This window comes from Cetorhinus maximus, unplaced genomic scaffold (assembly GCF_964194155.1).
Source record: "Cetorhinus maximus unplaced genomic scaffold, sCetMax3.hap1.1 HAP1_SCAFFOLD_1500, whole genome shotgun sequence".
Taxonomy (NCBI): domain Eukaryota; kingdom Metazoa; phylum Chordata; class Chondrichthyes; order Lamniformes; family Cetorhinidae; genus Cetorhinus; species Cetorhinus maximus.
The window spans coordinates 23593-50394 of record NW_027597441.1 but is presented as its reverse complement, the minus strand read 5'-3'; the positions used below and the strand labels follow the sequence as shown (position 1 = coordinate 50394).

Genomic DNA, 26802 nt, shown 5'->3' with positions numbered 1-26802 from the left:
AGGTGAGTCTCCCCCTCCCCTCCCCCCTCCCCTCCCCTCCCCCCTCCCCTCCCCCCCCCCCCTCCCCTCCCCCCCTCCCCCCTCCTCCCCCCTCCCCTCCCCAGGTGAGTCTCCCCCTCCCCTCCCCCCTCCCCCCTCCCCTCCCCTCCCCTCCCCCCCTCCCCCCCCCCTCCCCTCCCCCCCCCCTCCCCTCCCCCCCCCTCCCCTCCCCTCCCCTCCCCTCCCCTCCCCTCCCCCCTCCCCAGGTGAGTCTCCCCTCCCCTCCCCACTCCCCAGGTGAGTCTCCCCTCCCCCCCCGCTCCTCCCTCCCCAGGTGAGTCTCCTCCCTCTGAGCTGCCGCCGTTTCCGGTCTGACCTGGTGTCGCGCGATGAGCCGGAGAGACCGGCACCGGGACTCGATCCGGATCCCGAACCGGGACTCGATCCGGATCCCGAACCGGGACTCGATCCGGATCCTCCTGGTTTTGCTCCTGTTTCCAGGTGAGTCCCGCTCCCGCTCCCGGTTTCTCTTTAATTCTCTCGATTCCCGGGACAGAAAAAACAACAACAACAACAACAACTGGGCCCCTCACAAATTAACGCGAACATTGGTTGAATCCCATTGGCCTCTAACCGGGAAATAATGGTCAAAGTAAGAGTTGCATTTGTGTAGCGCCTTTCCTGGCTTCGTGACATCCCAGAGAGGTTTGCAGCTAATGAAGTATATTTGAAGACTCCAGCAGCCAACTTGTGTACAGCAAGATCCCACAACCAGATCAAAATCTCCCAATGACCAGGTTATCAGATTTCTCACTGAAGTTGGCTGAAGAATAAATATTGTTGGATGCTCTTCTCCAAAATGGGATCATTTACATCTAATTATTTATTTCATAAATTTGTGTCATTTCTTTTTACAATATTGAACAATGTTAATGTCAATGTGATTGTAGAATAAGATTTTCGAGCTCAGTTTAAACCATTTTGATGTTAGAAGCTGTGTACTAAAATAAAATATATGTTTTTTTTATATAAAAGACACAATATAAATTCAAGCTTATTTCCTTGTCCCTTGCATTCCTCTAAACAGGCTCTGATGCTCTCGAAATTTCCATGGCTCCAAAGGTGAGAGGTTTTATCGACGAGGATGTGGAGTTGAGCTGTAAGTTCAGGTCGTCTGTCCCGATCACCGAACGTCTGACAGTGGACTGGTCTTACCGAGCATCAGAAGGAGCGTCAAAGCATGCTGTGAGTTTTAGAAATTGTGTTGACCTGTATTTGGTGGACTCAGTGAGTGGAGCCTTCTTTTGGACGCTTGGTCTCTGACAGTCAATGTTCAGCTGCCAAGGTGTCTGATTTGTGTGACTTTTCTTTCAAAGTTCAATGTAAGGATCATTAGAAGCTTCGCTGTTGACGTCCCCCCCCAGCCCCTGAGAGATGGAGTCAGGGTTCCAGCAAAATCTGTATTAATTTGGATCTGTACTAAAATCTGGTTGTAAAGAGTCCACTTGATCTGGGAAAATCTCCCAGCATCTCTTTCACACACACACACACACACACACAAGTGGAAATCTGGAACTCTCTTCCTCAATAGTCTTGGGGGGGTCAACTGAAATTGTAAAGCCTGCGATCAGGAGATGTTTGTTGGATAAGAGAATATGGAACAATGTCGAGGAAATGGAACTGAGGAGCAATATCTGTTGTGATCTGATTGACTGTTGGAGTGGGCTTGAAGGGCTGAATGGCCTCCACCTTTTCCTTTGTTCCTCTGTGAGCAGATTTGGATCATGGAATCATTACTATGATACAACATAGAAGGAGGCCATTCAGCCCATCATACCTGTGCTGGCTCTTTGAAAGGCCTATCCCTAACCCTAACCCTAACCCTTTCCCATTGTCCTGTAAATTTCCCTTTCAATTATTTGTCCAATTCCCTTTTGAAAGTTCCTATTGAATTTTCTTTCAGGCAGCGAGTTCCAGATCACAACTCACTGTAAAAAGAAAAGATTTCCTCATGTCATCTCTCGTTCTTTTGCTAATCACCTTAAGTCTGTATCCCTCTGGCTGCTGACCCTCTGGCTGCTGACCCTCTGGCTGCTGACCCTCTGATTGCTGACCCTCTGGCTGCTGACCCTCTAGCTGCTGATCCCCTGGTTGCTGACCCTCTGGCTGCTGACCCTCTGGCTGCTGACCCTCTGGCTGCTGACCCTCTGATTGCTGACCCTCTGGCTGTTGACCCTCTGGCTGCTGACCCTCTGGCTGCTGACCCTCTGGCCATTGGAAACAGTTTATCCCTGTTTTACTCTGTCTATTTCACTCTACCTAAACTTCTCAAGACTTTGAACATTTCAGTTAAATCTCCCGTTAACTTTCTTGGCTCTAAGGAGAATAATCCCAGCTCCACTACACTCTCTATATGACTAAAGGCTCTTAACCCTAAATCTAAATCTACTCTGCACCCTCTGCAAGACTGCAACATCCATCTTAAATTGTGGTGCCTAGAACTCGCGATAATGCTCTAGCTGGGGCCTAACCGGTGCTTTGATTCGCTGCTGCAGTTCCTGTCAACACTTCAGGTACATGTCCTGATTAAACCAAACACAATGTTGAGTTTTGGGTGTAAGCAAAATAGCATTGAGAATATTAATCATTCCGATGTAAATCAGAGATGTCATTAGAACAGGAAGGTTGGCCTGTCTGGATTGCAGTTCAATCATCTGAACCTGTAAATGTCTAATTTGAGCTTGTTATTTTTTATTCCTTCATGGGATGTGGGTGTCGCTGGCTGGGCCAGCATTTATTGCCGGTCCCTAATTGCCCTTAAGAAGGTGGTGGTGAGCTGCCTTCTTGAAAGCAGTGTAGGTACATCCACAGTGCTGTTAGGGAGGGAGTTCCAGGATTTGAACCCAGTGACAGTGAAGGAACGATGTTTCCAAGTCAGGACTGTGAGTGACTTGGAGGGGAGCTTCCAGGAGGTGGTGTTCCCATCTATCTGCTGTTCTTGTCCTTCTAGGTGGTAGAGGCCACTGGTTTGGAAAGTGCTGTCTTAGCCTTGGCGAATTGCTGCAGTGCATCTTATAGATGGTACACACTGCTGCAACTGTGCGTCGGTGGTGGAGGGAGTGAATGTTTGTGGATGTGGTGCCAATCAAGTGGGGCTGCTTAGTCCTGGATGGTGTCCAGCTTCTTGAGTGTTGCGGGAGCTGCACTCATCCAGGCAAGTGGACAGTATTCCATCACACTCCTGAATTATGCCTTGTAGATTGTGGACAGGCTTTGGGGAGTCAGGAGGTGAGTTTCTCGCCGCAGGATTCCTAGCCTCAGACCTGCTCTTGTAGCCACAGTATTTTATGGTTAGTCCAGTTCAGTTTCTGGTCAATGGTAACCCTCCAAGATGTTGATAGTGGGGTATTCAGTGATGGTAATACCATTGAACATCATCGGGAGATGGTTAGATTCTCTCTTGTTGGAGGTGGTCATTGCCTGGCGCTTGTGTGACACGAATGTTACTTGTCACTTATCAGCCCAAGCCTGGATGTTGATCTAATATTCAATTCAAGATTACGTTATTTCTGTTTCCCATGACATGAGAGTTTCTGACCACAGTTGGTAACTATAAATATAGTGAGGCCTAGATAAAGAAACACAGGGAACTCTGCTGTCTGACCTTCTCTCAGGACTGGGTAACCTTTAACCTCTATCTTGAAGGTGAAGATTCCCATGATGGGAAAGGGAAGTTTAATGGGCCTTCTCCATGATGTCATAAGCACTTTAATCACAGAAAATGGTTCATCTTCAAGGTCTAAGAACATTCTGGAAGAATTTCTGTATTTTTAAAAGACACTGCCCTTAAAGGGTAGCACAAGGACTCTGGTGGCTGCTGTTCCTAGAAAAGACAGCATTTTACAAGAAAAGGTAATTAATTCGTTTTGAAGAATCTGGGAACCCCTGGACCCCGGTGGACTGTTTACAAAAGGGTTACACGATGGCTTATGGCTTTGAAAAAAACCGTACCATAAAAGTTCTGTTTGAAAGCTGGTCGGCTAATTTTGCTTCAGAGGGAACAAGAAGGAACAACTGTTTAAGTAAAGAAGACAACAGCTCCTGAAGTCCCAGACCCGTGCAAAGCAAAAAGTGAATGGAAGTTGCTCCAAAGTTGCTCTATGCTCTGAAATATGCTAACTGCAAGTTTTCCTCAAAGCCTGCCTGAAAAGTAGCGCAAGAATCAACAATTGTTTTGCAGACCAGTGCTGAAAAATCAACTATATAACCCGGACACCATTTTAAGGAGTTCACCATTTATTCCTTTCCTTTGAACCAATGACTTTTAATCTTTTGGCAGAATTCTTCTATTTTATCTTAGCATTTTTTTGAGTGAGGCCTAGATTTCATCGGCGGAGTTCTGCCGAAGGGTCATGAGGACTCGAAACGTCAACTCTTTTCTTCTCCGCCGATGCTGCCAGACCTGCTGAGTTTTTCCAGGTAATTCTGTTTTTGTTTTGGATTTCCAGCAGCCGCAGTAGTTTTTTGTTTTTATCGCCAGCTTAAAGTAACCTGGTGTGGAGCAACACTGACGCATTGCGAGCACCTTATCTACTTAGGAGTCACCCTTAACAGATGCCTCATCTTCAAGAACCACATCGAAAAGACAAAGGCAAAAGTGAGCGCATAAAACAACATCCTGAATAAGCTCACTAACACAAAATAGGGAGCAAGCCCGAAAACACTGCGAACCAGTGCACTTGCGCTTTGCTATTCCACTGCCGAATATGCCTGCCCTGCATGGGAAAGATCTATTCGTGTTAAGAAGATGGATGCCGTTCTGAATGCAAGCTGCTGACTTATCACAGGTTGTTTAAAACCAACAACCACCAACAGCCTATATATCCTGGCGGGTATCGCTCCCTCTGATATAAGAAGAACGGTAGCCAGCAAGAAAGAGCGACTCCGTCAAACATCAGATGAGAGGCACCCTCTACATGGTCATACACCAACACCCAGCTGCCTAAAGTCAAGGAAGAGCTTCATGAACAGTGTTGTTCCATTACAATCCACCCCATCTGAAGCCCGCATCACCTTGTGGAAAGATCGGCTCGCCAGTCTCAAACAACCCCCAGCGATGGGAATTCTACCGGATGAAATCCTTCCCCAGGAGCTAATTGCAACTGGACAACCTGGAAGTGCCTGAACAGACTTAGCACTGGTGTAGGTCGTTCAAAGGTGTCACTAAGCAAATGGGGATATACAACCAGCCTGACAACATGTGAATGTAGAACTGAGCCACAGGCTATGCAACATCTCCTGTAATGCTTATCACTAGAGGAATCCTGCACTGTTACAGATATTGCTGAATTCAACAACAAGGCACAAAAATGTGTCCAATTCTGGCTGGGCCATGTATAGACTGTCCGTGGACATGATAAGAAGAAGAGGGTCAGTACTGAGGGAGTGCTGCACTGTCAGAGGGTCAATACTGAGGGAGTGCTGCATTGTCAGAGGGTCAATACTGAGGGAGTGCTGCACTGTCAGAGGGTCAGTACTGAGGGAGTGCTGCACTGTCAGAGGGTCAGTACTGAGGGAGTGCTGCACTGTCAGAGGGTCAGTGCTGAGGGAGTGCTGCACTGTCAGAGGGTCAATACTGAGGGAGTGCTGCATTGTCAGAGGGTCAGTACTGAGGGAGTGCCGCACTGTCAGAGGGTCAGTACTGAGGGAGTGCTGCACTGTCAGAGGGTCAGTACTGAGGGAGCGCTGCACTGTCGGAGGGTCAGTACTGAGGGAGTGCTGCACTGTCAGAGGGTCAGTACTGAGGGAGTGCTGCACTGCCGGAGGGCCAGTACTGAGGGAGTGCTGCACTGTTGGAGGGTCAGTACTGAGGGAGTGCTGCACTGTCAGAGGGTCAGTACTAAGGGAGTGCTGCACTGTCAGAAGGTCAGTACTAAGGGAGTGCTGCACTGTCAGAGGGTCAGTACTGAGGGAGTGCTGCACTGTCAGAGGGTCAGTACTGAGGGAGCGCTGCACTGTCGGAGGGTCAATACTGAGGGAGCACTGCACTGTCGGAGGGTCAGTACTGAGGGAGCGTTGCACTGCTGGAGGGCCAGTACTGAGGGAGTGCTGCACTGTCGGAGGGTCAGTACTGAGGGAGCGCTGCACTGTCGGAGGGTCAATACTGAGGGAGCACTGCACTGTCGGAGGGTCGTACTGAGGGAGCGCTGCACTGCCGGAGGGCCAGTACTGAGGGAGTGCTGCACTGTCGGAGGGTCAGTACTGAGGGAGTGCTGCACTGTCAGATGGTCAGCACTAAGGGAGTGCTGCACTGTCAGAGGGTCAGTACTGAGGGAGTGCTGCACTGTCAGAGGGTCAGTACTAAGGGAGTGCTGCACTGTCAGAGGGTCAGTACTGAGGGAGTGCGGCACTGTCAGAGGGTCAGTACTGAGGGAGCGCTGCACTGTCAGAGGGTCAGTACTGAGGGAGCGCTGCACTGTCGGAGGGTCAGTACTGAGGGAGTGCTGCACTGTCAGAGGGTCAGTACTGAGGGAGTGCTGCACTGCCGGAGGGCCAGTACTGAGGGAGTGCTGCACTGTTGGAGGGTCAGTACTGAGGGAGTGCTGCACTGTCAGAGGGTCAGTACTGAGGGAGTGCTGCACTGTCAGAGGGTCAGTACTGAGGGAGCGCTGCACTGTCGGAGGGTCAGTACTGAGGGAGTGCTGCACTGTCAGAGGGTCAGTACTGAGGGAGTGCTGCACTGCCGGAGGGCCAGTACTAAGGGAGTGCTGCACTGTCAGAGGGTCAGTACTGAGGGAGTGCTGCACTGTCAGAGGGTTAGTACTGAGGGAGCGCTGCACTGTCGGAGGGTCAATACTGAGGGAGCACTGCACTGTCAGAGGGTCAGTACTGAGGGAGCGTTGCACTGCTGGAGGGCCAGTACTGAGGGAGTGCTGGACTGTCGGAGGGTCAGTACTGAGGGAGCGCTGCACTGTCGGAGGGTCAGTACTGAGGGAGCACTGCACTGTCGGAGGGTCAGTACTGAGGGAGCGCTGCACTGCCGGAGGGCCAGTACTGAGGGAGTGCTGCACTGTCGGAGGGTCAGTACTGAGGGAGTGCTGCACTGTCAGATGGTCAGTACTAAGGGAGTGCTGCACTGTCAGAGGGTCAGTACTGAGGGAGTGCTGCACTGTCAGAGGGTCAGTACTAAGGGAGTGCTGCACTGTCAGAGGGTCAGTACTGAGGGAGTGCTGCACTGTCAGAGGGTCAGTACTGAGGGAGCGCTGCACTGTCAGATGGTCAGTACTAAGGGAGTGCTGCACTGTCAGAGGGTCAGTACTAAGGGAGTGCTGCACTGTCAGAGGGTCAGTACTAAGGGAGTGTTGCACTGTCAGAGGGTCAGTACTAAGGGAGTGCTGCACTGTCAGAGGGTCAGTACTGAGGGAGTGCTGCACTGTCAGAGGGTCAGTACTAAGGGAGTGCCGCACTGTCAGAGGGTCAGTACTGAGGGAGTGCTGCACTGTCAGAGGGTCAGTACTAAGGGAGTGCTGCACTGTCAGAGGGTCAGTACTAAGGGAGTGCTGCACTGTCAGAGGGTCAGTACTGAGGGAGTGCTGCACTGTCAGAGGGTCAGTACTGAGGGAGCGCTGCACTGTCAGATGGTCAGTGCTAAGGGAGTGCTGCACTGTCAGAGGGTCAGTACTAAGGGAGTGCTGCACTGTCAGAGGGTCAGTACTGAGGGAGTGCTGCACTGTCAGAGGGTCAGTACTGAGGGAACAAGTTTGTTGGTAATTATTTTCTTACATGATATTTTATTGCCTTCAACCCTGATACACCATCTCTCTGTCGCACTGTGGGATTTTGCAACCTACACCTGTGACTGAGATAAGGTACAACAAAGCTCCATGTTTCTATCTAGTATTTGTTTAATTGTCATTAGCTCTGTCTATTGGGTCTTTTCTTCCTGAGAGTTATTGCTGTGTTTACCAGCTGAGGAAAGACTGTAAGTAAAGGTTACCTCCAAACTGATCCTCTGCTGCCAGTGATGCATCAGGTGACCACAAGCCATGAACTGGCTGAGCTCAGTCCATAAGGGCCTTTAGTTGCTGCTGCTTCATCTGGGCCGTGTTGACCATAATCCTGGCAATGTTTCCTTGGTTATCTCTTGTCTGAAGGAGTGACGCTATTTTAGAAATTGCTCATCTGCAGTGACTGGGAGTGTGTGTACACAGTGGGGTATTGGGGTACAGTGTGTAGAAATATCCTAAACCTAAATTAAACCAGAATGCTGCATTGTTAATGTAAATGGAGTGAAGTTTCCCCCAACACAACAGAGAAATTCATCTCCACTTTTGTGTTCATTCCTTCCACCCCTCCCCCTCCCTCCTACCCCACCTCCCCTCCCCCTCCCTCCTACCCCACCTCCCCTCCCCTCCCTCCTACCCCACCTCCCCTCCCCCTCCCTCCTACCCCAACTCCCCTCCCCCTCCCTCCTACCCCACCTCCACTCCCCCTCCCTCCTAACCCACCTCCACTCCCCCTCCCTCCCACCCCACCTCCCCTCCCCTCCCTCCTACCCCACCTCCCCTCCCCCTCCCTCCTACCCCACCTCCCCTCCCCCTCCCTCCTACCCCACCTCCCCTCCTCCTCCCTCCTACCGCACCTCCCCTCCCCCTCCCTCCTACCCCACCTCCCCTCCCCTCCCTCCTACCCCACCTCCCCTCCCCCTCCCTCCTACCCCACCTCCCCTCTCCCTCCCTCCTACCCCACCTCCCCTCCCCCTCCCTCCTACCCCATCTCCCCTACCCTCCCTCCCTACCCCACCTCCCCTCCCCCTCCCTCCTACCCCACCTTCCCTCCCCCTCCCTCCTACCCCACCTCCCCCCCCTCCCTCCTACCCCACCTCCCTCCCCTCCCTCCTACCCCCACCTCCCCTCCCCCTCCCTCCTACCCCACCTCCCCTCCCCCACCTCCCCTCCCCCTCCCTCCTACCCCACCTCCCCTCCCCCTCCCTCGTACCCCACCTCCCCTCCCCCTCCCTCCTACCCCACCTCCCCTCCCCCTCCCTCCTACCCCACCTCCCCTCCTCCTCCCTCCTACCGCACCTCCCCTCCCCCTCCCTCCTACCCCACCTCCCCTCCCCCTCCCTCCTACCCCACCTCCCCTCCCCCTCCCTCCTACCCCACCTCCCCTCCCCCTCCCTCCTACCCCATCTCCCTCCTACCCTCCCTCCTACCCCACCTCCCCTCCCCCTCCCTCCTACCCCACCTCCCCTCCCTCTCCCTCCTACCCCACCTCCCCTCCCCCTCCCTCCTACCCCACGTCCCCTCCCCCACCTCCCCTCCCCCTCCCTCCTACCCCACCTCCCCTCCCCCTCCCTCCTACCCCACCTCCCCTCCCCCTCCCTCCTACCCCACCTCCCCTCCCCCTCCCTCCTACCTCACCTCCCCTCCCCCTCCCTCCTACCCCACCTCCCCTCCTCCTACCCCCCACCTCCCTCCCCCTCCCTCCTACCTCACCTCCCCTCCCCCTCCCACCTACCCCACCTCCCCTCCCCCTCCCTCCTACCCCACCTCCCCTCCTCCTCCCTCCTACCCCACCTCCCCTCCCCCTCCCTCCTACCCCACCTCCCCTCCCCCTCCCTCCTACCCCACCTCCCCTCCCGCTCCCTCCTACCCCACCTCCACTCCCCCTCCCTCCTACCCCACCCCCTCCCTCCTACCCCACCCCCTCCCTCCTACCCCACCTCCACTCCCCCTCCCTCCTACCCCACCTCCACTCCCCCTCCCGCCTACCCCACCTCCCCTCCCCCTCCCTCCTACCCCACCTCCCCTCCCCCTCCCTCCTACCTCACCTCCCCTCCCCCTCCCTCCTACCCCACCTCCCCTCCCCCTCCCTCCTACCCCACCTCCCCTCCCCCTCCCTCCTTTCTCTCGCACGGAAACCTGTTTGGTCTCCTGACCACCATTCATCATTAGGACAATTGGAGAGATGACTTGTTCAAGGGGAGTAGGCGTACAGGAGGGGCTGGTGACAAACTCTCTCTCGCTGAACAGTGGCTAAGCTCTAAAATGTGGTGGAAGCGCCACTGGGTGGCAGTGTTTGGTATTGCAGCGGTTCCAGGTTAGGGACAAGGTGCAGTCAGGGCTGATTAAACCGTGAAGATATCCCACTGAAAGAAAGACTTGCATTAATATTGCACCTTTCCCAACCTCAGGACATCCCAAAGTGTTTTATAGACAAGGAAGTACATTTGAAATGTAACCACTGCTATAAAGTAGGGGAATCTTGGCAATCAAATTGCACAGAGCAAATCCCAGAAAATGTAATGAAATGTTGACCAGATAAATATATTTTGTGATATTGGTTGAAGGATAAATATTGGCCAGGACATCAAATAGTGCTAACAGGGCTTTTAAATCCACCTGAGAGGGCAGACAGAGTCTCAGTTTAATGACTCATCCAAAAGGACAGCACCTTAACAGTGCAGCACTCCCTCAGTAATGCACTGGGTTGTCAGCCACGATCATTGTGGTCAAGGAGTGTGCCCTAGACCCACAATCGTCTGACTCCGAGTTGAGAGTGCTCTCACTGAGCCACGGCTGAAGCAGCAACACAGGCCTCCCACCATGGTCGGTGCTGTGGGCACCTTCTGTTCATTTCCCATCATGAACAACACTAATAGTGACAAATGGCAAGACTGCCAACAGTACTGCCCATGGTCAGTGCCAGATATGGACCTCCAGGAGAAAATAAACCAGGTGTGGCCAGTGCGGGGGGAGGGTTTTCTACAAATCTTTGCTCTGGCTGGAATTGAATCAACTTTATGTTCCACCTAAACCAGTTCATCCTTCATCTATCTCTCTCCCAACATAGGTGCTTCACTATCAGTCCATGGTATTCCTGGCCCTCCATGGCCCCTTTAAGGATCGTGTCCTGTGGAACGGAGAGATTGGAAAAGGCAACGCCTCCATAATTCTGAAGAATTTGACACAGAGTGACAACGGGTCATTTAGTTGCGTGGTGCAGAACCCGCCAGATGTAACCAGTGAAATTCTGAGCACTGTCCTCACTGTGACTGAGAGAGGTCAGAACATAAGGAATAGGAGCAGGAGTAGCCGATCGAGTCTGCTTCACCATTCAATAAGCTGGTTAAAGTGCATGTCTGATTCTCGGAACATTCTTGCTCCTTAAATGTCCCAATTTCAAGGCTGAATTTCATCCTTTCCCTGTTCCAGAAAGCTTAGGATTATAGCTAGATGGCCTCACAGAATGGGGTAGTCTTGATTCTTTCCCCTTGTCCCTTTACCCCCTTTCTCCAAATGACTCCAGTCGAGTCTCTGTGTTGATTCTTTGGGAGTGAGGCTTGTTATGAATTTCGATACCTGTGAACTTCTTGACAGGAGAGGGTAGTTCAAGTGTGGGGGACCTGCTCCATGAACCAGTCAGTCACAGTCTGGACAGTGCAGCTTCTCCAGAATTAACCCTTGAGCCCCAGCCTTGAGCTCCTCTGCCATTTCCGCCAACTCCAGCATGATGCCACCACCAAACACATCTTCCCTTCACCCCCCCCGGCGGCATTCCATAGGAACCGTTCCCTCCTGGACACCCTGGTCCACTCCTCCATCACCCCTAACACCTCATCCCCCTCCCACAGCACCTTCCCATGCAATCGCAGAAGGTGCAACACCTGCCCCTTTACTTCCTCTCTCCTCACCGTCCAAGGGCCCAAACACTCCTTTCAAGTGAAGCAGCATTTCACTTGCACTTCCCTCAATTTAGTCTACTGCATTCGTTGCTCCCAATGCGGTTTCCTCTACATTGGAGAGACCAAACGCAGACTGGGTGACTGCTTTGCGGAACACCTTCGGTCTGTCCGCAAGCATTACCCAAACCTCCCTGTCGCTTGCCATTTTAACACTCCACCCTGCTCTCATGCCCACATGTCCGTCCTTGGCCTGATGCAATGTTCCAGTGAAGCTCAACGCAAACTGGAGGAACAGCACCTCATCTTCCGACTAGGCAGTTTACAGCCTTCCGGACTGAATATTGAGTTCAACAGTTTTAGACCATGGACTCTCTCCTCTACACCCCTTTTTTAATCCAATGTTTATTTATTTATTTTTATATTTAATTATTTGATTTTTTTAATCCTTTTTCCCCATACCACCCCTCCCCCACAAGGTCATCTGTCACTTTTTTTAATGTTTTGCTTTCACAGAGTGATGACCCTTGTTCTGCTATTAACAGCGTCTGGTATCTTACCTTTATGCCACTATCAGCACCTTCTTTACCGTTACGATTAACACTCACTTTGTCTTGTGTCCATGACATCTTTGTCAATATGTCCTTCGCTGTCACCTATCTCTGACTTTCTATCTTATTCCACCTGCTCCACCCCCTCTTAAACAGTTTAAAATCTATCACATTTCTACCTTTCTTTACCTCTGAAGGAGGGTCACACCTACTCGAAACATTAACTCTGTTTCTCCCTCCACAGATGCTGCCAGACCTGCTGAGCTTTTCCAGCATTTTCTATTGTTATTTCAGATTTCCAGCATCCTTATAGTTTTGCTTTTATCTTGAGTCCCTGGTCTTAGCCCTATGACATCCTGTGTTCCACTGCCTCTTCTCTGCAGGCTATCAGTCTATCTGTCACCCAGGGCCATCAACACTAGATAGTAGTAATTCCAATAGGGATCGTAGTGATTATAGTTTTGATAAATGTAAGACTGTAGCTTTAAGATTAATCCTGTGTTGTATGATCTTTGTAACCCAATGGGTTAGCAGCTTGGGGAAACTCTAGGAGACAGTTCCTCTTTAGTTCTAGAGTTTGATGCATACATGTAGCTGCTGCTGCCTTGTAACTAAGGTTAATGTGTCCACCAAGAAAAATTGCCTGGAAATCAACTCTGTAACAGGGAAATAAGAAGTTTCTTTAGTCAGAGTGTGGTTAGACTGTGGACTTGCTACCGCAGGAGGTGGTTGAGATAAATAGCTTGGATGAAAACTAAAGGAGTGCATGAAAGAAAAGAGAATAGAAAGATGGACTGAGAGACTGGGAGTGGGTAGATGGAATGGGAGGAGCCTCGGGTGGAATATAAACAGCAGCATAGACTGGTTGTAATTTCTCTTGTTTCTCTTCCTTTTCACAGAGCTCCCATTTCGCCTCAGTGTGGTTGTCATGTTGGTGCTTCTGGTCGTTGTTCCATCTCTGCTGGTGGTCACATTCTTCCTGCTGTGGATGGGCAAGACATTTGGCTTCTTCAGATCCAGCTCTAAAAACACATTGACAGAGGTGGTGATGGGGTAGGTCCAGCTGGGGCAGGTTTACCGGGGGGTGGTGGGGGTGGGGGGGTGCAGTTTTACTGGGGGCAGGTTCACCAGGGCAGGTCCACCGGGGGCAGGTCCACTGGGGGGGTGGGTTCAGCCGGGGCTTCTTTTCTCTGGTCCCTGTTTTCTCTGGCCCCTGTTTTCTCTGGCCCCTGTTTTCTCTGGCCCCTGTTTTCACTGGCCCCTGTTTTCTCTGGCCCCTGTTTTCTCTGACCCCTGTTTTCTCTGACCCCTGTTTTCACTTGCCCCTGTTTTCACTGGCCCCTGTTTTCTCTGACCCCTGTTTTCTCTGGCCCCTGTTTTCACTGGCCCCTGTTTTCACTGGCCCCTGTTTTCACTGGCTCCTCTTTTCTCTGGCCCCTGTTTTCTCTGGCCCCTGTTTTCACTGGCCCCTGTTTTCTCTGGCCCCTGTTTTCACTGGCTCCTGTTTTCACTGGCCCCTGTTTTCTCTGGCCTTTGTTTTCTCTACCCCCTGTTTTCACTGGCCCCTGTTTTCTCTGGCCCCTGTTTTCTCTGGCCCCTGTTTTCTCTGGCCCTCTTCTCAGCCAACTGAGCCTTCATTTCTGGGACAAAGGATGGAGCCTTGTCTCTTCCGCTGCCTTTGCAAACAGGCATCCTCCAAATGTCCGGCTGTCAGTACTTTCACTGTCAAATTAATTACTTTACAATGTCACAATACTGATTATGAAAAAGACTGGCAACTAACATTAAAAGAAATCCCAAAGTATTCTATAAGCACATCAGTAGTAAAAGGGTGGTAAAGGGAGGAGTAGGGCCGACTAGGGACCAAAAAGGGGATTTACACAGAGGCAAGAGGCATGGCTGAGGTGTGAAATGAATATTTTATATGTCTTTATGTACGAGGCAGATGCTGCCCAGGCCATGGTGACAGAGGAGGAAACTCAGTCACTAGAAGTGTTTAAAATTGAAAAGGAGGTGGTATTGGATAAGCTGTCGGTAATTAAAGTTGATAAGGCACCAGGACTGAATGAGACTCATCCAAGAATATTGAAGGAAGTGAGAGTGGAAATTGCAGAGGCACTGGCATAAATCTTTCAATGTTCCCTGGATTCAGGGAGGTACCAAAGGACTGGCGAATTGTAAACATTACACCCTTGTTCAAAAAAGGTTGTAAAGATCTGCCCTGCAATTACAGACCAGTCAGTTTAACTTCGGTAGTGGGGAAGCTTCTAGAAACAATTATTCGGGATAGAATTAATGGTCACATGGAAAAATGTGGATTGAATCGGAAGAGTCAGCATGGATTTATTAAAGGAAAATTGTGTCTAACTAACTTGATGGAGTTTTTTGAAGGGGTAACAGTGGTGGTTGATGAGGGCAAGGCTGTTGATGTGGTGTATATGGACTTCCAAAAGGCGTTTGATACAGTGCCACACAACAGGCTTGTGAGGAAAAGTTATAGGTCATGGAATAAAAAGGACATTAGCAACGTGGATACAAAATTGGCTGAGGGACAGGAAACAGAGAGTAATGGTTAATGGGCATTTTTCGGGTTGGAAGGTTTGTAGTGGAGTTCCCCAGGGGTCAGTATTGGGGCCCTTGCTTTTCCTGATATACATAAATGATCTAGATCTTGATGTGCATGGGGACAATTTCATGTTTGCAGACAACACAAAACTTGAGTGGATTGTAAACCGTGAGGACAGTGTAGAACTTCAAAAGGACGTTGACACATTGGTGGAGTGGGCAGATAGGTGGCAGATGAAGTTCAATGGGGAGAAGTGTGAGGTGATGCACTTTGGTACAAAGAACATGGAGAGACAATATAAAATAAAGGATACTATTCTAAAGGGTGTGCAGGAGCAGAGAGACCTGGTTGTGTACGTACATAAGTTTTTAAAGGTGGCAGGATTGGTAGAGAGAGCTGTTTCTAAAGCACACAGTATTCTAGGCTTCACTAATAAGGACATAGAATACAAGAGCAGGGAGGTTATGATGAACTTATATGAGACACTGGTTAGACCTCAGCTGGAGTATTGCGTACAGTTCTAGGCACCACATTATGGGAAGGATGTGAATGCATTGAAGAGAGTGCAGATGAGGTTTACGAGAATGGTTCCAGGGATGAGACACTTCAGTTATGAAGAAAGATTGGAGAAGTTGGGACTGTTTTCTTTGGAGAGGAGAAGGCTAAGAGGAGACTTCACAGAATCACAATGCAGAAGTGGCCCTTCGGCCCATCGAATCTGCACCGACACATGAGAAACACCTGACCTACCTACCTAATCCCATTTACCAGCACTTGGCCCATAGCCTTGAATGTTATGACGTGCCAAGTGCTCATCCAGGTACTTTTTAAAGGATGTGAGGCAACCCGCCTCCACCACCCTCCCAGGCAATGCATTCCAGACCGTCACCACCCTCTGGGTAAAAAGGATTTTCCTCACATCCCCTCCTAAACCTCCTGCTCCTCACCTTGAACTTATGTCCCCTCGTGACTGACCCTTCAACTAAAGGGAACAGCTGCTCCCTATCCACCCTGTCTATGCCCCTCATAATCTTGTGCACCTCGATCAGGTCGCCCCTCAGTCTTCTCTGCTCCAATGAAAACAACCCAAGTCTATCCAACCTCTCTTCATAACTTAAATGTTTCATCCCAGGCAACATCCTGGTGAATCTCCTCTGCATCCTCTCCAGTGCAATCACATCCTTCCTATAATGTGGCGACCAGAACTGCACACAGTACTCCAGCTGTGGCCTCACCAAGGTTCTATACAACTCCAACATGACCTCCCTACTTTTGTAATCTATGCCTCGATTGACAAAGGCAAGTGTCCCATATGCCTTTTTCACCACCCCACTAACATGCCCCTCCGCCTTCAGAGATCTATGGACACACACGCCAAGGTCCCTTTGTTCCTCAGAACTTCCTAGTGCCATGCCGTTCATTGAATACTTCCTTGTCAAATTACTCCTTCCAAAGTGTATCACCTCACACTTTTCAGGGTTAAATTCCATCTGCCACTTATCTGCCCATTTGACCATCCCGTCTATATCTTCCTGTAGCCCAAGACATTCAACCTCACTGTTAACCACCCGGCCAATGTTTGTGTTATCTGCAAATTTACTAATCCTACCCCCCACATAGTCATCTATGTCGTTTATATAAATGACGAATAATAGGGGACCCAGCACAGATCCTTGTGGTACGCCACTGGACACTGGCTTCCAGTCACTAAAACATCCTTCTGTCATCACCCTCTGCCTTCTACAACTAAGCCAATTTTGAATCCATCTTATCAGGTTACCCTGTATCCCATGTGCCTTTGCCTTCTTTATAAGTCTCCCATGTGGGACCTTGTCAAAGGCTTTGCTGAAATGCATATAAACTACATCAACTGCACTGCCCTCATCTACACACCCGGTCATCTCCTCAAAAAATTCAATCAAATTTGTTAGGTATGATCTCCCTCTGACAAAGCCATGCTGACTATCCCTGATCAAACCTTGCCTCTCCAAGTGGAGATAGATACTCTCCTTCAGAACTTTCTCCAATAGTTTCCCTACCACTGACGTGAGAATCACTGGCCTGTCGTTCCCTGGCTTATCGCTACAACCCTTCTTAAATAGCGGAACCACATTAGCTGTTCTCCAGTCCTCTGGCACCTCCCCCGTAGCCAGAGAGGAATTAAAAATTTGGGTCAGAGCCCCTGCGATCTCCTCCCTTGCCTCCCTCAGCGGTCTGGGACACAAATCATCTGGACTTGGGGATTTATCCACTTTTAAGCCTGCCAACACCTCCAATACCTTGTCACTCCCAATATCAATTTGCTTAAGAACCTCACAGTAGATTCATTTGGAGAATCACTGGTAGCAAATAGTAAGAAATCTAATCCTTTGTCCCAATCCTTTGGGTATTCATAGCAATAGGTCTTAATCATGGTTTGGAGAGTCTCATGGTATCTCTGTAAAGCTCCCTGTGTCTGTGGATGATAGACAGTAGACTTTAGTTGTTTGATATCCAAATTGCTAATTATGTCCTGGAAAGGTGGAGTGAAAAACTGAGTTAACCTTTCCACTACCACCCTAGCTGTAATTGTCCTTAAAGGAATAGCTTCTGGAAATCAGGTTGTCATATCCATGATTGTAAGGATATACTGATGTCCTGCTTTTGTTTGGGGTAATGGTCCTACACAATCTACTAATACCCAACTGAATGGTTCTTCAAAAACTGGTATGGGTATTAAAGGCATTGGTTTTATTACATGTTGAGGTTTACCTACTACCTGACATGTGTGGCACGTTTTATAAATTGCACTACGTCCTTATGAAGCCTTGGCCAGGTAAAATGCCTGTTTATCAATGCTTGGGTTTTCCGTATTCCTACACGTCCTGCCATAGGGATTTCATGTGCTACTCACAATATCTCCTTATGATATTTGGGCGTTACCACTACCTGATGAACAACCATCCATTCCTCATCTGCAGGTCTGCGAGGATGTCTCCACTTCCTCATCAGAACTCCGTTTTTAATGTAATAGCATTCCGGAACTCCTCCTGCCTCAGCTTCAGTGTGAGCTGACTGTGTTAACTTGTTTAACTCTGGATCTGCTTTCTGAGCCTCAATTAATGAAGACCTGCCAAACACTTCCTTTGAATTATCCTCATCCTTAAAGAAAGTTTTGGCAACTCTAACATCTGTTCGTGATATTCCTTTGACCTCTGTTTAGGTCTCTGTTTGGACTTTGTTTAACCATTGCTCTGGTCACCACACATGATGGAAAAATACCAGGAACTTGTTCTTGTAACTATTCCGTCTCATTAGCCTCTCTCAGACTTTCCGTAATTGTGGGCGAAGCTATAACCTTCACTCCTGCCAAATCATTCCCCAGGAGTAAATCAACTCCATCCACAGGCAATTTCTTAACCACTCCTACAACCATCGATCCAGACAACAAATCGCACTCTAATTGCACTTCGTACAATGGAACCGGGATATACTCTCCACTTATCCCGTTTACCAATACTTTAGCTTTCATTGAACTCTCTGGAGGGAAAACTAGGTCCTTCTCCAACAAAAGAGTTTGAGTAGCTCCTGTGTCCCTTAATATAGTTATGGGTTTAGCTGAACCATTTGGTGAAAAGGGGGTTACCTTTCCTTTAGACAAAAACCTTTTATATCTCTCATCTACCTCATTCACTTCACCTGCGTTCACAGCAGTGTTTACCTCCAGACCCTTATTTGTAGTTAAAGCTGCAATTTGATCCGTGTCATTTTCTTTTTGAGTCCCCTTTTCGGATTCACTCTTACAAACTCCAATAAGTCCCATTGGCTTCCCTCACAACTTCCAACATTCTGAACAAATATGTCCCACTTTATTACAATGGAAACGCTTAGACCTTAGAGTTTCACCTCCACCCTCAGCACCTTCCTGATCTGGGGAGGAGATCTCAAGGGATTCCCAACTATTCACTCTTTACCCTGCCTACTTGTCTTCCTTTTACTCTCCCACTTTCTATCCTTTTCAAATTTATGGGGTGATGGAAAAAAGGTTTAGTTTTATGGATTAGTTCATAATTGTCAGCCATTACTGCTGCCTGTCCAGCAGTTGCAACCCTTTGGTCTTCAACATGGGTTCTTATTACAGAAGGTAGGGAGTTTTTAAATTCTTCCAAGAGAATGATCTCTCTGAGAACTTCATAGATAGTTTCATCTCCTATTGCTCGTATCCACCTGTCAAAACTACTTTGCTTAATCCTTTCAAATTCAATGTAAGACTGTCCAGGCTGTTTTCTTAAATTTCAAAACTTTTGTCCATATGCTTCAGGGACCAATTCTTATGCACTCACAATGGCCTTTTTCACCACATCATAATCCCTGGAAATCGCCTCTGACAGTGAAGCATAAATTTCCTGTGCTCTACCTGTCAATTCGCTCTGCATGGGCAATGTCCAGTTTTTCTTTGGCCAGTCCATCTGTTTAGCTATCTTCACAAATGAAATAAAGAATGCTTCAACATCCCTTTCCTCAAACCTTGGAAGAGCTTGTACAAATTTAGACATCTCCCCACTGGGTTCTGATCTGGAATTAAGTCCTGCCTCACCACCTGGTGTCTGTTTTTTAACTGCCAGCATTTTAAGCTGGAATTCTCTCTTTTTCTCTTTCCTCCTTTTCTAACTTCGTCATTTCTAACTCCCTTTGGAATGGCCCCTTTCTCTTTCCTTTTCTGCTGCCTCTAGTTCCAATTTTTTTATTTGCAACTGAATTTGAGCATTGCAATGAACCAGCCCTCAGAGAACTCGGTCTCTCGGGTATTCCTTCCAATTTCATCTCTTTGATTATCTCTGCTTTCCTAGATTTGGCAGCCAGTCCTACTCTTAATTTACTTGCCAAGTCGTTTAACCTGGCTTTTGGGATCCCTTGTAAAATCATCAGGGACATCTCTTCCACTTGCAGGAAAGCTTTAGCAGTTTCCAGTGCCATCTTAGTTTTGACAGTACAAACCTGGTTTACTTACTAAATCTACACCCAAATTGTTGTTTTTTTTGTTCCAAAGTATCCCAGACCCGAGCCAGCAAACTTTGTCACGAGTCGCTGGGGATAGTGCACTGTAATATCGACTCACTGGGGACAGTGCGCTGTAATATCGACTCACTGGGGACAGTGCGCTGTAATATCGACTCACTGGGGACAGTGCGCTGTAATATCGACTCACTGGGGACAGTGCGCTGTAATTTCGACTCACTGGGGACAGTGCGCTGTAATATCGACTCACTGGGGACAGTGCGCTGTAATTTCGACTCACTGGGGACAGTGCGCTGTAATATCGACTCACTGGGGACAGTGCGCTGTAATTTCTACTCACTGGGGACAGTGCGCTGTAATATCAACTCACTGGGGACAGTGCGCTGTAATATCAACTCACTGGGGACAGTGCGCTGTAATATCGACTCACTGGGGACAGTGCGCTGTAATATCGACTCACTGGGGACAGTGCGCTGTAATATCAGCTCCACTGTTCCCTGAGCCACGACAAACGTGAAAAGTTTGACCAAACCACCAGATTGCCCCAATTCTACCTCACTGTTTAATTTAGGTAACAGAATGCGAGCACCAGGTTTGTAAACTTAATAAGAAAATAACTGTTTATTGAACAATCGTTAACCAGTGGCAAAAGAAAGAAATATGAACTACTAACTTCTAACACCATAACTTAAAGTCTACCCCTTTCTTAAATCCCTACACACACACTCACACCCTGTTCCAGGACTGCAACATTGTATATATCTCTCATCCTGTTCCAGTGGACATGTCTTTCAAACTGCAGCCATTGTAACAACAAAAAATAAAAAGGTATGTTCTTTACAACAGTCCAACAGAAATAAAAAGGTATGTTCTTTACAAGTCCAAATGCAGCAGCCATTGAAAACATAGGAAGATCCCGCAAATAGCAAGAAAACAAATGATCAGCTCTTCTGCAGAATTGCTGGTTAAGGAATAAATACAGCAGAGAATCATGGAAACATTCAGCACAGAAGGAGGCCATTAGGCTCATTGTGTCTCTGCTGGCTCCTTGACAGAGCTATCTAATTTGTCCCACACTCCCCTGCTCTTTCTCCGCAGACATGTAATATTTTTCCTTTCGCATATTCAGTTCCCCTGTAGAAAGTTATTATTGAATCTGCGTCCACCACCCTTTCAGGCAGCGCCTTCCAGATCACAACAACTTGCTGTGTGAAATAAAATAATCCTCGGTTCCCCCTCTGGTTCTCAGTTTTCCCTCCCTCTCCCCCTCCAGCCCAGCCCCCTCCCCCTCCCACCCAGCCCCCTCCCCCTCCCTCTGAACCCTCACCCGCTCCCTCTCCCCTCCCCATCACTTGATACTCTGAAAGAATGAGTTAGAGAAGGAGACAGTTTAGCTGGTTTGATTTTTGGATGATACAAACACTTAATTCTCTAATGAATAATTGGTTATGGAGAATTGAATTGTGCCTATTTGCCTCATGTGACAGACAATAACTGAAGCTATTTTCCTAAACAGGGTGGATGAGGATGAGGATGAGAATGAGGATGGCCTGGGGAACAGAATTTGCCTGCGATGTGCTGCATGTTTCCAGGTGGGAATCTCAGAACACAGCATCTGACTACTGAACACCAACTTCTTCTTTGCTCTGTGGGGGCAGGGGGCAAGGGGGTGGAGGGTTGGTCCTTGGGGCCTGAAGGTGGAATCCATTCACAACCTCAGCAGCCTGAATCATATGATCATAAGAAATAGCAGGTAGGCCATTCGGCCCCTCAAGCCTGCTCTGCCATTCAATAAGGTCAAGGCTGATGTGGTTGTGGCTTTAACTCCACTTTCCTGCCTGTGCCCCAAAACTCTTAAATCCCTCGTCAATCAAAAATCTGTCTAATTCAGCCTTGAATATATTCACTGGCCCAGCTTCCACTGCTCTCTGGGGAAGAGAATTCCAAAGACTAACAACCCTCAGAGAATAAATTTGCCTCATCTCCAACTTAAATGGGAGATCCCTTATTCTGAAACTGTGTCCCCTGGTTCTAGATTCTCCCACGAGAGGAAACATCCTCTCAGCATCCACCCTCTCAAGGCCCCTCAGAATCTTATATCTTTATATGAGATCACCTCTTTTTCCTAAACTTCTAAAATAGGTCCAACCTGCTCAACCTTTCCTTATAAAACAACTCCCTCATCCCAGGAATCAGCTGAGTGAGCCATCTGTGAACTGCTCCCAGTACAAGAATATCCTTCCTTAAGTAGGAGACCAAAACTGGTACGCAGTACTCCAGGTGTGGCCTCACCAATACCCTGTACAGTTGTAGCAAGATTTCCCTACTTTTATACTCCACCTCCTCGCAAGGAACACCGACATTCCATTTTCCTTCCTGACTTTTTGTGATTCCTGTACATGGACACCCAGATCCCTCTGTACCACAGCATTCTGCAGTCTCTCCATTTAAATTAGAAGCTATTGTTAGAAGCTATTACTAAAGATGTTATAGCAGGGCACTTGGCAAAATTCAAGGTTATCAAGCAGAGTCAAGAAAGGGAAATCATGCTTAACCAATTTATTGGCGTTCTTTGAAAAAGTCACATGCGCTGTGGATAAAGGGGAACCGGTGGATGTACTGTACTTAGATTTCCAGAAGGCATTTGAGAAGGTGCCACATCAAAGGTTATTGTGGAAAATAAAAGCTCATGGTGTAGGGGGTAACTTATTGGCATGGATAGAAGATTGCCTGGCTAACAGGAAGCAGAGAATTGACATAAATGGTCATTTTCTGGTTGGCAGGATGTAACAAGTGGTGTGCCACAGGGGTCAGTTCTGGGGCCTCAACTTTTTACAATTTATAGAAATGACTTAGATGAAAAGACCGAAGGTATGATTGCTAAATTTGCTGATGACACAAAGATAGGTAGGAAAGTAAACTGTGAAGAAGACATAAGGAGGCTACAGAGGGATATAGATAGGTTACTGAGTGGGCAAAGATCTGGCAAATGGGGTATAATGTGGGAAAATGTGAAATTGTCCATTTTGGCAGGAAGAATAAAAAAGAAGCTCATTGTCTAAATGGTGAGAGATTGCAGAGTTCTGAGATGCAGTGGGATCTGGGTGTCCTAGTGCATGAATGACAAAAGGTTAGTATGCAGTTACAGCAGGTAATTAGGAAAGCTAATAGAATGTTATTGTTTATTGTGAGGGGAATTGAATATAAAAGTAGAGAAGGTTATGCTTCAGTTAGACAGGACACTGGTGAGACTACATCTGGAGTACTGTGCACAGCAGGGGTGGGAAACCTTTTTCTTAAAAAGGGCCAGTCACACACAGACAAGGTCAGTCAGGGGCCACACACATATAAAAACCAGCTTGATTTATTTTTTTAAAGAGAGAATACAGAAATGTTCAACTCATCCACTACTTTAATGCGATGGCTGAGTTTGTTTTTCCCTAATGGGCAGCACAGCTTCTGTGTCTCAATCACAGCACTCCTGGAATTCAGCTCAACTTTTTGCTTGCTTTCCTATCCCATTCTCTCTGCCTCTCTCTCTCTCTCCTTTCCCCCTTTGTCTGTGTGTGTGTGTGTCTCTCTCTCTCTCTGTGTCCCTCTCTCTCTCTCGGTCCTTTCCCAATCAGCCCCTCTCTCTCTCTTTCTCTCTCTCTCCTTTCCCATTCTGTTTCTCTCTCTCTCATCTCCTTTCCCACTCTGTCTCACCCCCAAACCAGCCCAGGTCAGTGGCTGAACAACCCAAGACTCTGGCCAACACCCAGTCTGAGGCTGCACCTGGGCCTGGAGCCTGGGCCTCTCCCTCAGTCTGCAGGGGCTGAGCCCCTGTCCTGGGACACCAATGGAGCTGGGAGGGAGGGGGCGGGTGAGCCGCCGATGGAGCCAGATGTCCTGCTCCCTTTCTCCCCCACCCCGGGTTACTCACTATAAAGTTCATAGTGTGGAACTTCTAATTTCTGTGCTGTCCCAACAAGTTCCTCTATCCTGGAAGGAATTGTATCTTTGTCAGACACATCTGGGAAATGAAGTTCTCTGAGTTGAGATCTGAGCATTTAGTACACTGACTATCTTATTGAAAATTAGATAACATAATAGAAAGTTATTAGAAGTGGATAAAGAGTACTAAAGTACTCGCTTGTCTTCTTTCTGTTCTATGGTATAAAAGTAAATTTTCCTGTCCTCTTTTATTCTCCACTTCCCCTGCAGCAGAAATCATTCTGACCAGCCCAGTCATGGTTGACCTGAGGATCTGTTCTCAGACCTTTCCTATTAAGCCTCTTGAGTCGGCCTCCACTGTGGTTGTCCGGGTCGCTCACTCTTCCCCATCTGATCGGCAGCCGGCAGCTTGCTGTCCCTGCCCTGTGCTCCTGCTCCTGGATCTCAGGCCTCGCTCCCTCCCCAGAGCCTGGGCCTCTGGTGGCTCCGGCCAAGGCTCAGACATCAGAACATGGTGGCGGCTGGCCCAGCGTGTAGCACGCGGTGGGGGAGGAGGGGGCGGGGGTGGGGCAGGAGGGGGTGGGGCTGGGGGAGGGGGAGGGGGGGTGAGGGTGGGGGAGGACGGGTGGGCTTGGGGGTGGTGGAGGAGGGTGTGGGTGTGGGGGTGGGGGGGGCAGGAGGGGGTGGGGCTGGGGGAGGAAGAAGGGGGTTCGGGGTGGGGAAGGAGGGGGAGGGGGTTGGGGAGGGGGAGGGGGTTGGGGGAGGAGGGGGCGGGGGTGGGGGAGGGCGGGAGGGCTTGGGGGTGATGGAGGAAGGTGTGGGGGTGGGGGAGGGGGAGTGGGGGTGGGGGAGGAGGGGGGTGGGGGTGGGGGTGGTGCAGGAAGGTGTGGGGGAGTGGGGGTGGGGGAGGAGGGGGTGGGGTGGGGGAGGGCGGGTGGGGTTGGGGGAGGGAGGGTGGGGGTGGGGGAGGAGGGTGTGGGGGTGGGGGAGGAGGGGATGGGGGAGGAGGGGGTGGGGCTGGGGGAGGGCGGGTCGGCTTGGGGGTGGTGGAGGAAGGTGTGGGGGAGGGGGAGTGGGGGTGGGGGAGGAGGGGTGGGGATGGGGAGGAGGGGGTGGGGCTGGGGGAGGGGGGGTGGGGCTGGGGGAGGAGGGGGTGGGTGTGGGGCTGGGGGATGAGGGGGTGGGGGCTGGGGGAGGAGGGGTGGGGCTGGGGGAGGAGGGGGTGGGTGTGGGGCTGGGGGATGAGGGGGTGGGGGCTGGGGGGGGGGTGGGGCTGGGTGAGGGGGGGTGGGGCTGGGGGAGGAGGGGGTGGGGCTGGGGGAGGGGGAGTGGGGGTGGTGGAGGAAGGTGTGGGGGTGGGGGAGGAGGGGGTGGGGTGGGGTGGGCGGTGCAGATGTAAAAGCGCAAATGGCGGAATCCAGCCTGGACTGGGGGTTCCCCACCCCTGGTGCACTGGTCTTATTTTTAGGAAAGATATAAATGCGTTGGAAGCAGTTCAGAGAAGGTTTACCAGACTAATACCTGGAATGGGCGGGTTGTCTCTTGAGGAAAGGCTGGACAGGTTAGACTTGTATCCACTGGAGTTTAGAAGAGTAAGAGGCAACTTGATTAAAACCTTTAAGATCCTGAGGGGTCTCGAGAGGGTGGATGTGGAGAGAATGTTTCCTCTTGTGGGAGAATCTAGAACTAGGGGTGACTGTTTAAAAATAAGGCGTCACCCATTTAAAACAGAGATGAGAATTTGTTCTCTCAGAGGGTGGTGAGTCTTTGGAACTCTCATCCTCAAAAGTGTATCTAACCCTGTCCTGTACCTGCCCTGGGAGTGTTTGATGGGAACGGTGTAGAGGGAGATTTACTCTGTATCTAACCCCGTGCTGTACCTGCCCTGGGAGTGTTTGATGGGAACGGTGTAGAGGGAGCTTTACTCTGTATCTAACCCCATGCTGTACCTGTCCTGGGAGTGTTTGATGGGGACAGTGTAGAGGGAGCTTTACTCTGTATCTAACCCCGTGCTGTACCTGTCCTGGGAGTGTTTGATGGGGACAGTGTAGAGGGAGCTTTACTCTGTATCTAACCCCGTGCTGTACCTGTCCTGGGAGTGTTTGATGGGGACAGTGTAGAGGGAGCTTTACTCTGTATCTAACCCCGTGCTGTACCTGTCCTGGGAGTGTTTGATGGGGACAGTGTAGAGGGAGATTTACTCTGTATCTAACCCCGTGCTGTACCTGTCCTGGGAGTGTTTGATGGGGACAGTGTAGAGGGAGCTTTACTCTGTATCTAACCCCGTGCTGTACCTGTCCTGGGAGTGTTTGATGGGGACAGTGTAGAGGGAGATTTACTCTGTATCTAACCCCGTGCTGTACCTGCCCTGGGAGTGTTTGTTCTGTTTATTGTAAGAAGATGAAACCTGTGTGTGATTATTTTGTCTCTTTCTCTCCAGGATTCCGATGAGGAAGATGAAGATTTCCATCGGTTTTACCCTGCATCTGAATCGATTTCGTAGTCTGAATTCTTTGTTGATCCCTGCAGTTTGGAGCAGGGTGCTGCCTGTGAGGTGAATCCCTGGTCTGATCACTGTCCTTTTTAAGTGCTTGAAGCTGTTTAGATGGTGGAGGGAATAGTTCCACAGTCACTGCTCCTGCTGATGCACGGTGTGGGGGTAGTGGGGATGTGGGGGTAGTGGTGTGAGGGCATAGGGGGATGGGGGTGGGGTTACGGGTGGGGGGGATGGGGCTGTGGTAGTGGGGGATGGGGTTTGGGTGTGAGTTGGCCTGGGGGAGTGGGTTTGGGGGAGTTGGGCTGTGGAAGTGGGGTTGGGGGGAATGGGGTTGGGGGAGTGGGGCTGGGGGAGTGGGGCTGGGGGAGTGGGGCAGGGGGAGTGGGGCAGGGGGAGTGGGGCTGGGGGAGTGGGGCTGGGGGAGTGGGGCTGGGGGAGTGGGGCTGGGGGAGTGGGGCTGGGGGAGTGGGGCTGGGGGAGTGGGGCTGGGGGTGCTATTTGTATTTGTATTGCTCACAAACTTTACACATGTAATTATCTAAATTTCAAGAGGCTGCTTAAAGTTCTTGTTAACTCTGTAATGATCTTGGCAGCT

At 49.8% G+C, this 26802-nt stretch overlaps 1 protein-coding gene across 1 annotated transcript; it reads left to right on the top strand.

The window, feature by feature from the left end:
- Positions 1-348: 348 nt before the first annotated feature.
- LOC144676320 (myelin protein zero-like protein 3) lies at positions 349-26364 on the top strand. The gene is made up of 6 exons (XM_078536764.1): positions 349-480; positions 1067-1224; positions 10834-11044; positions 13113-13270; positions 21304-21369; positions 26151-26364. Exons 1-4 carry the CDS (start codon positions 369-371, stop codon positions 13268-13270), a joined length of 639 nt encoding a protein of 212 aa, XP_078392890.1. The 5' UTR covers positions 349-368; the 3' UTR covers positions 21304-21369; positions 26151-26364.
- The last annotated feature ends 438 nt before the right edge of the window (positions 26365-26802 follow it).

Coding starts and splice junctions, on each gene's coding strand:
- LOC144676320 (XM_078536764.1), top strand. CDS start 369: ATGAGCCGGAGAGACCGGCACCGGGACTCGATCCGGATCCCGAACCGG. Junction 481..1,066: donor GGTTTTGCTCCTGTTTCCAG/GTGAGTCCCGCT, acceptor TCCTCTAAACAG/GCTCTGATGCTCTCGAAATT. Junction 1,225..10,833: donor AAGGAGCGTCAAAGCATGCT/GTGAGTTTTAGA, acceptor CTCCCAACATAG/GTGCTTCACTATCAGTCCAT.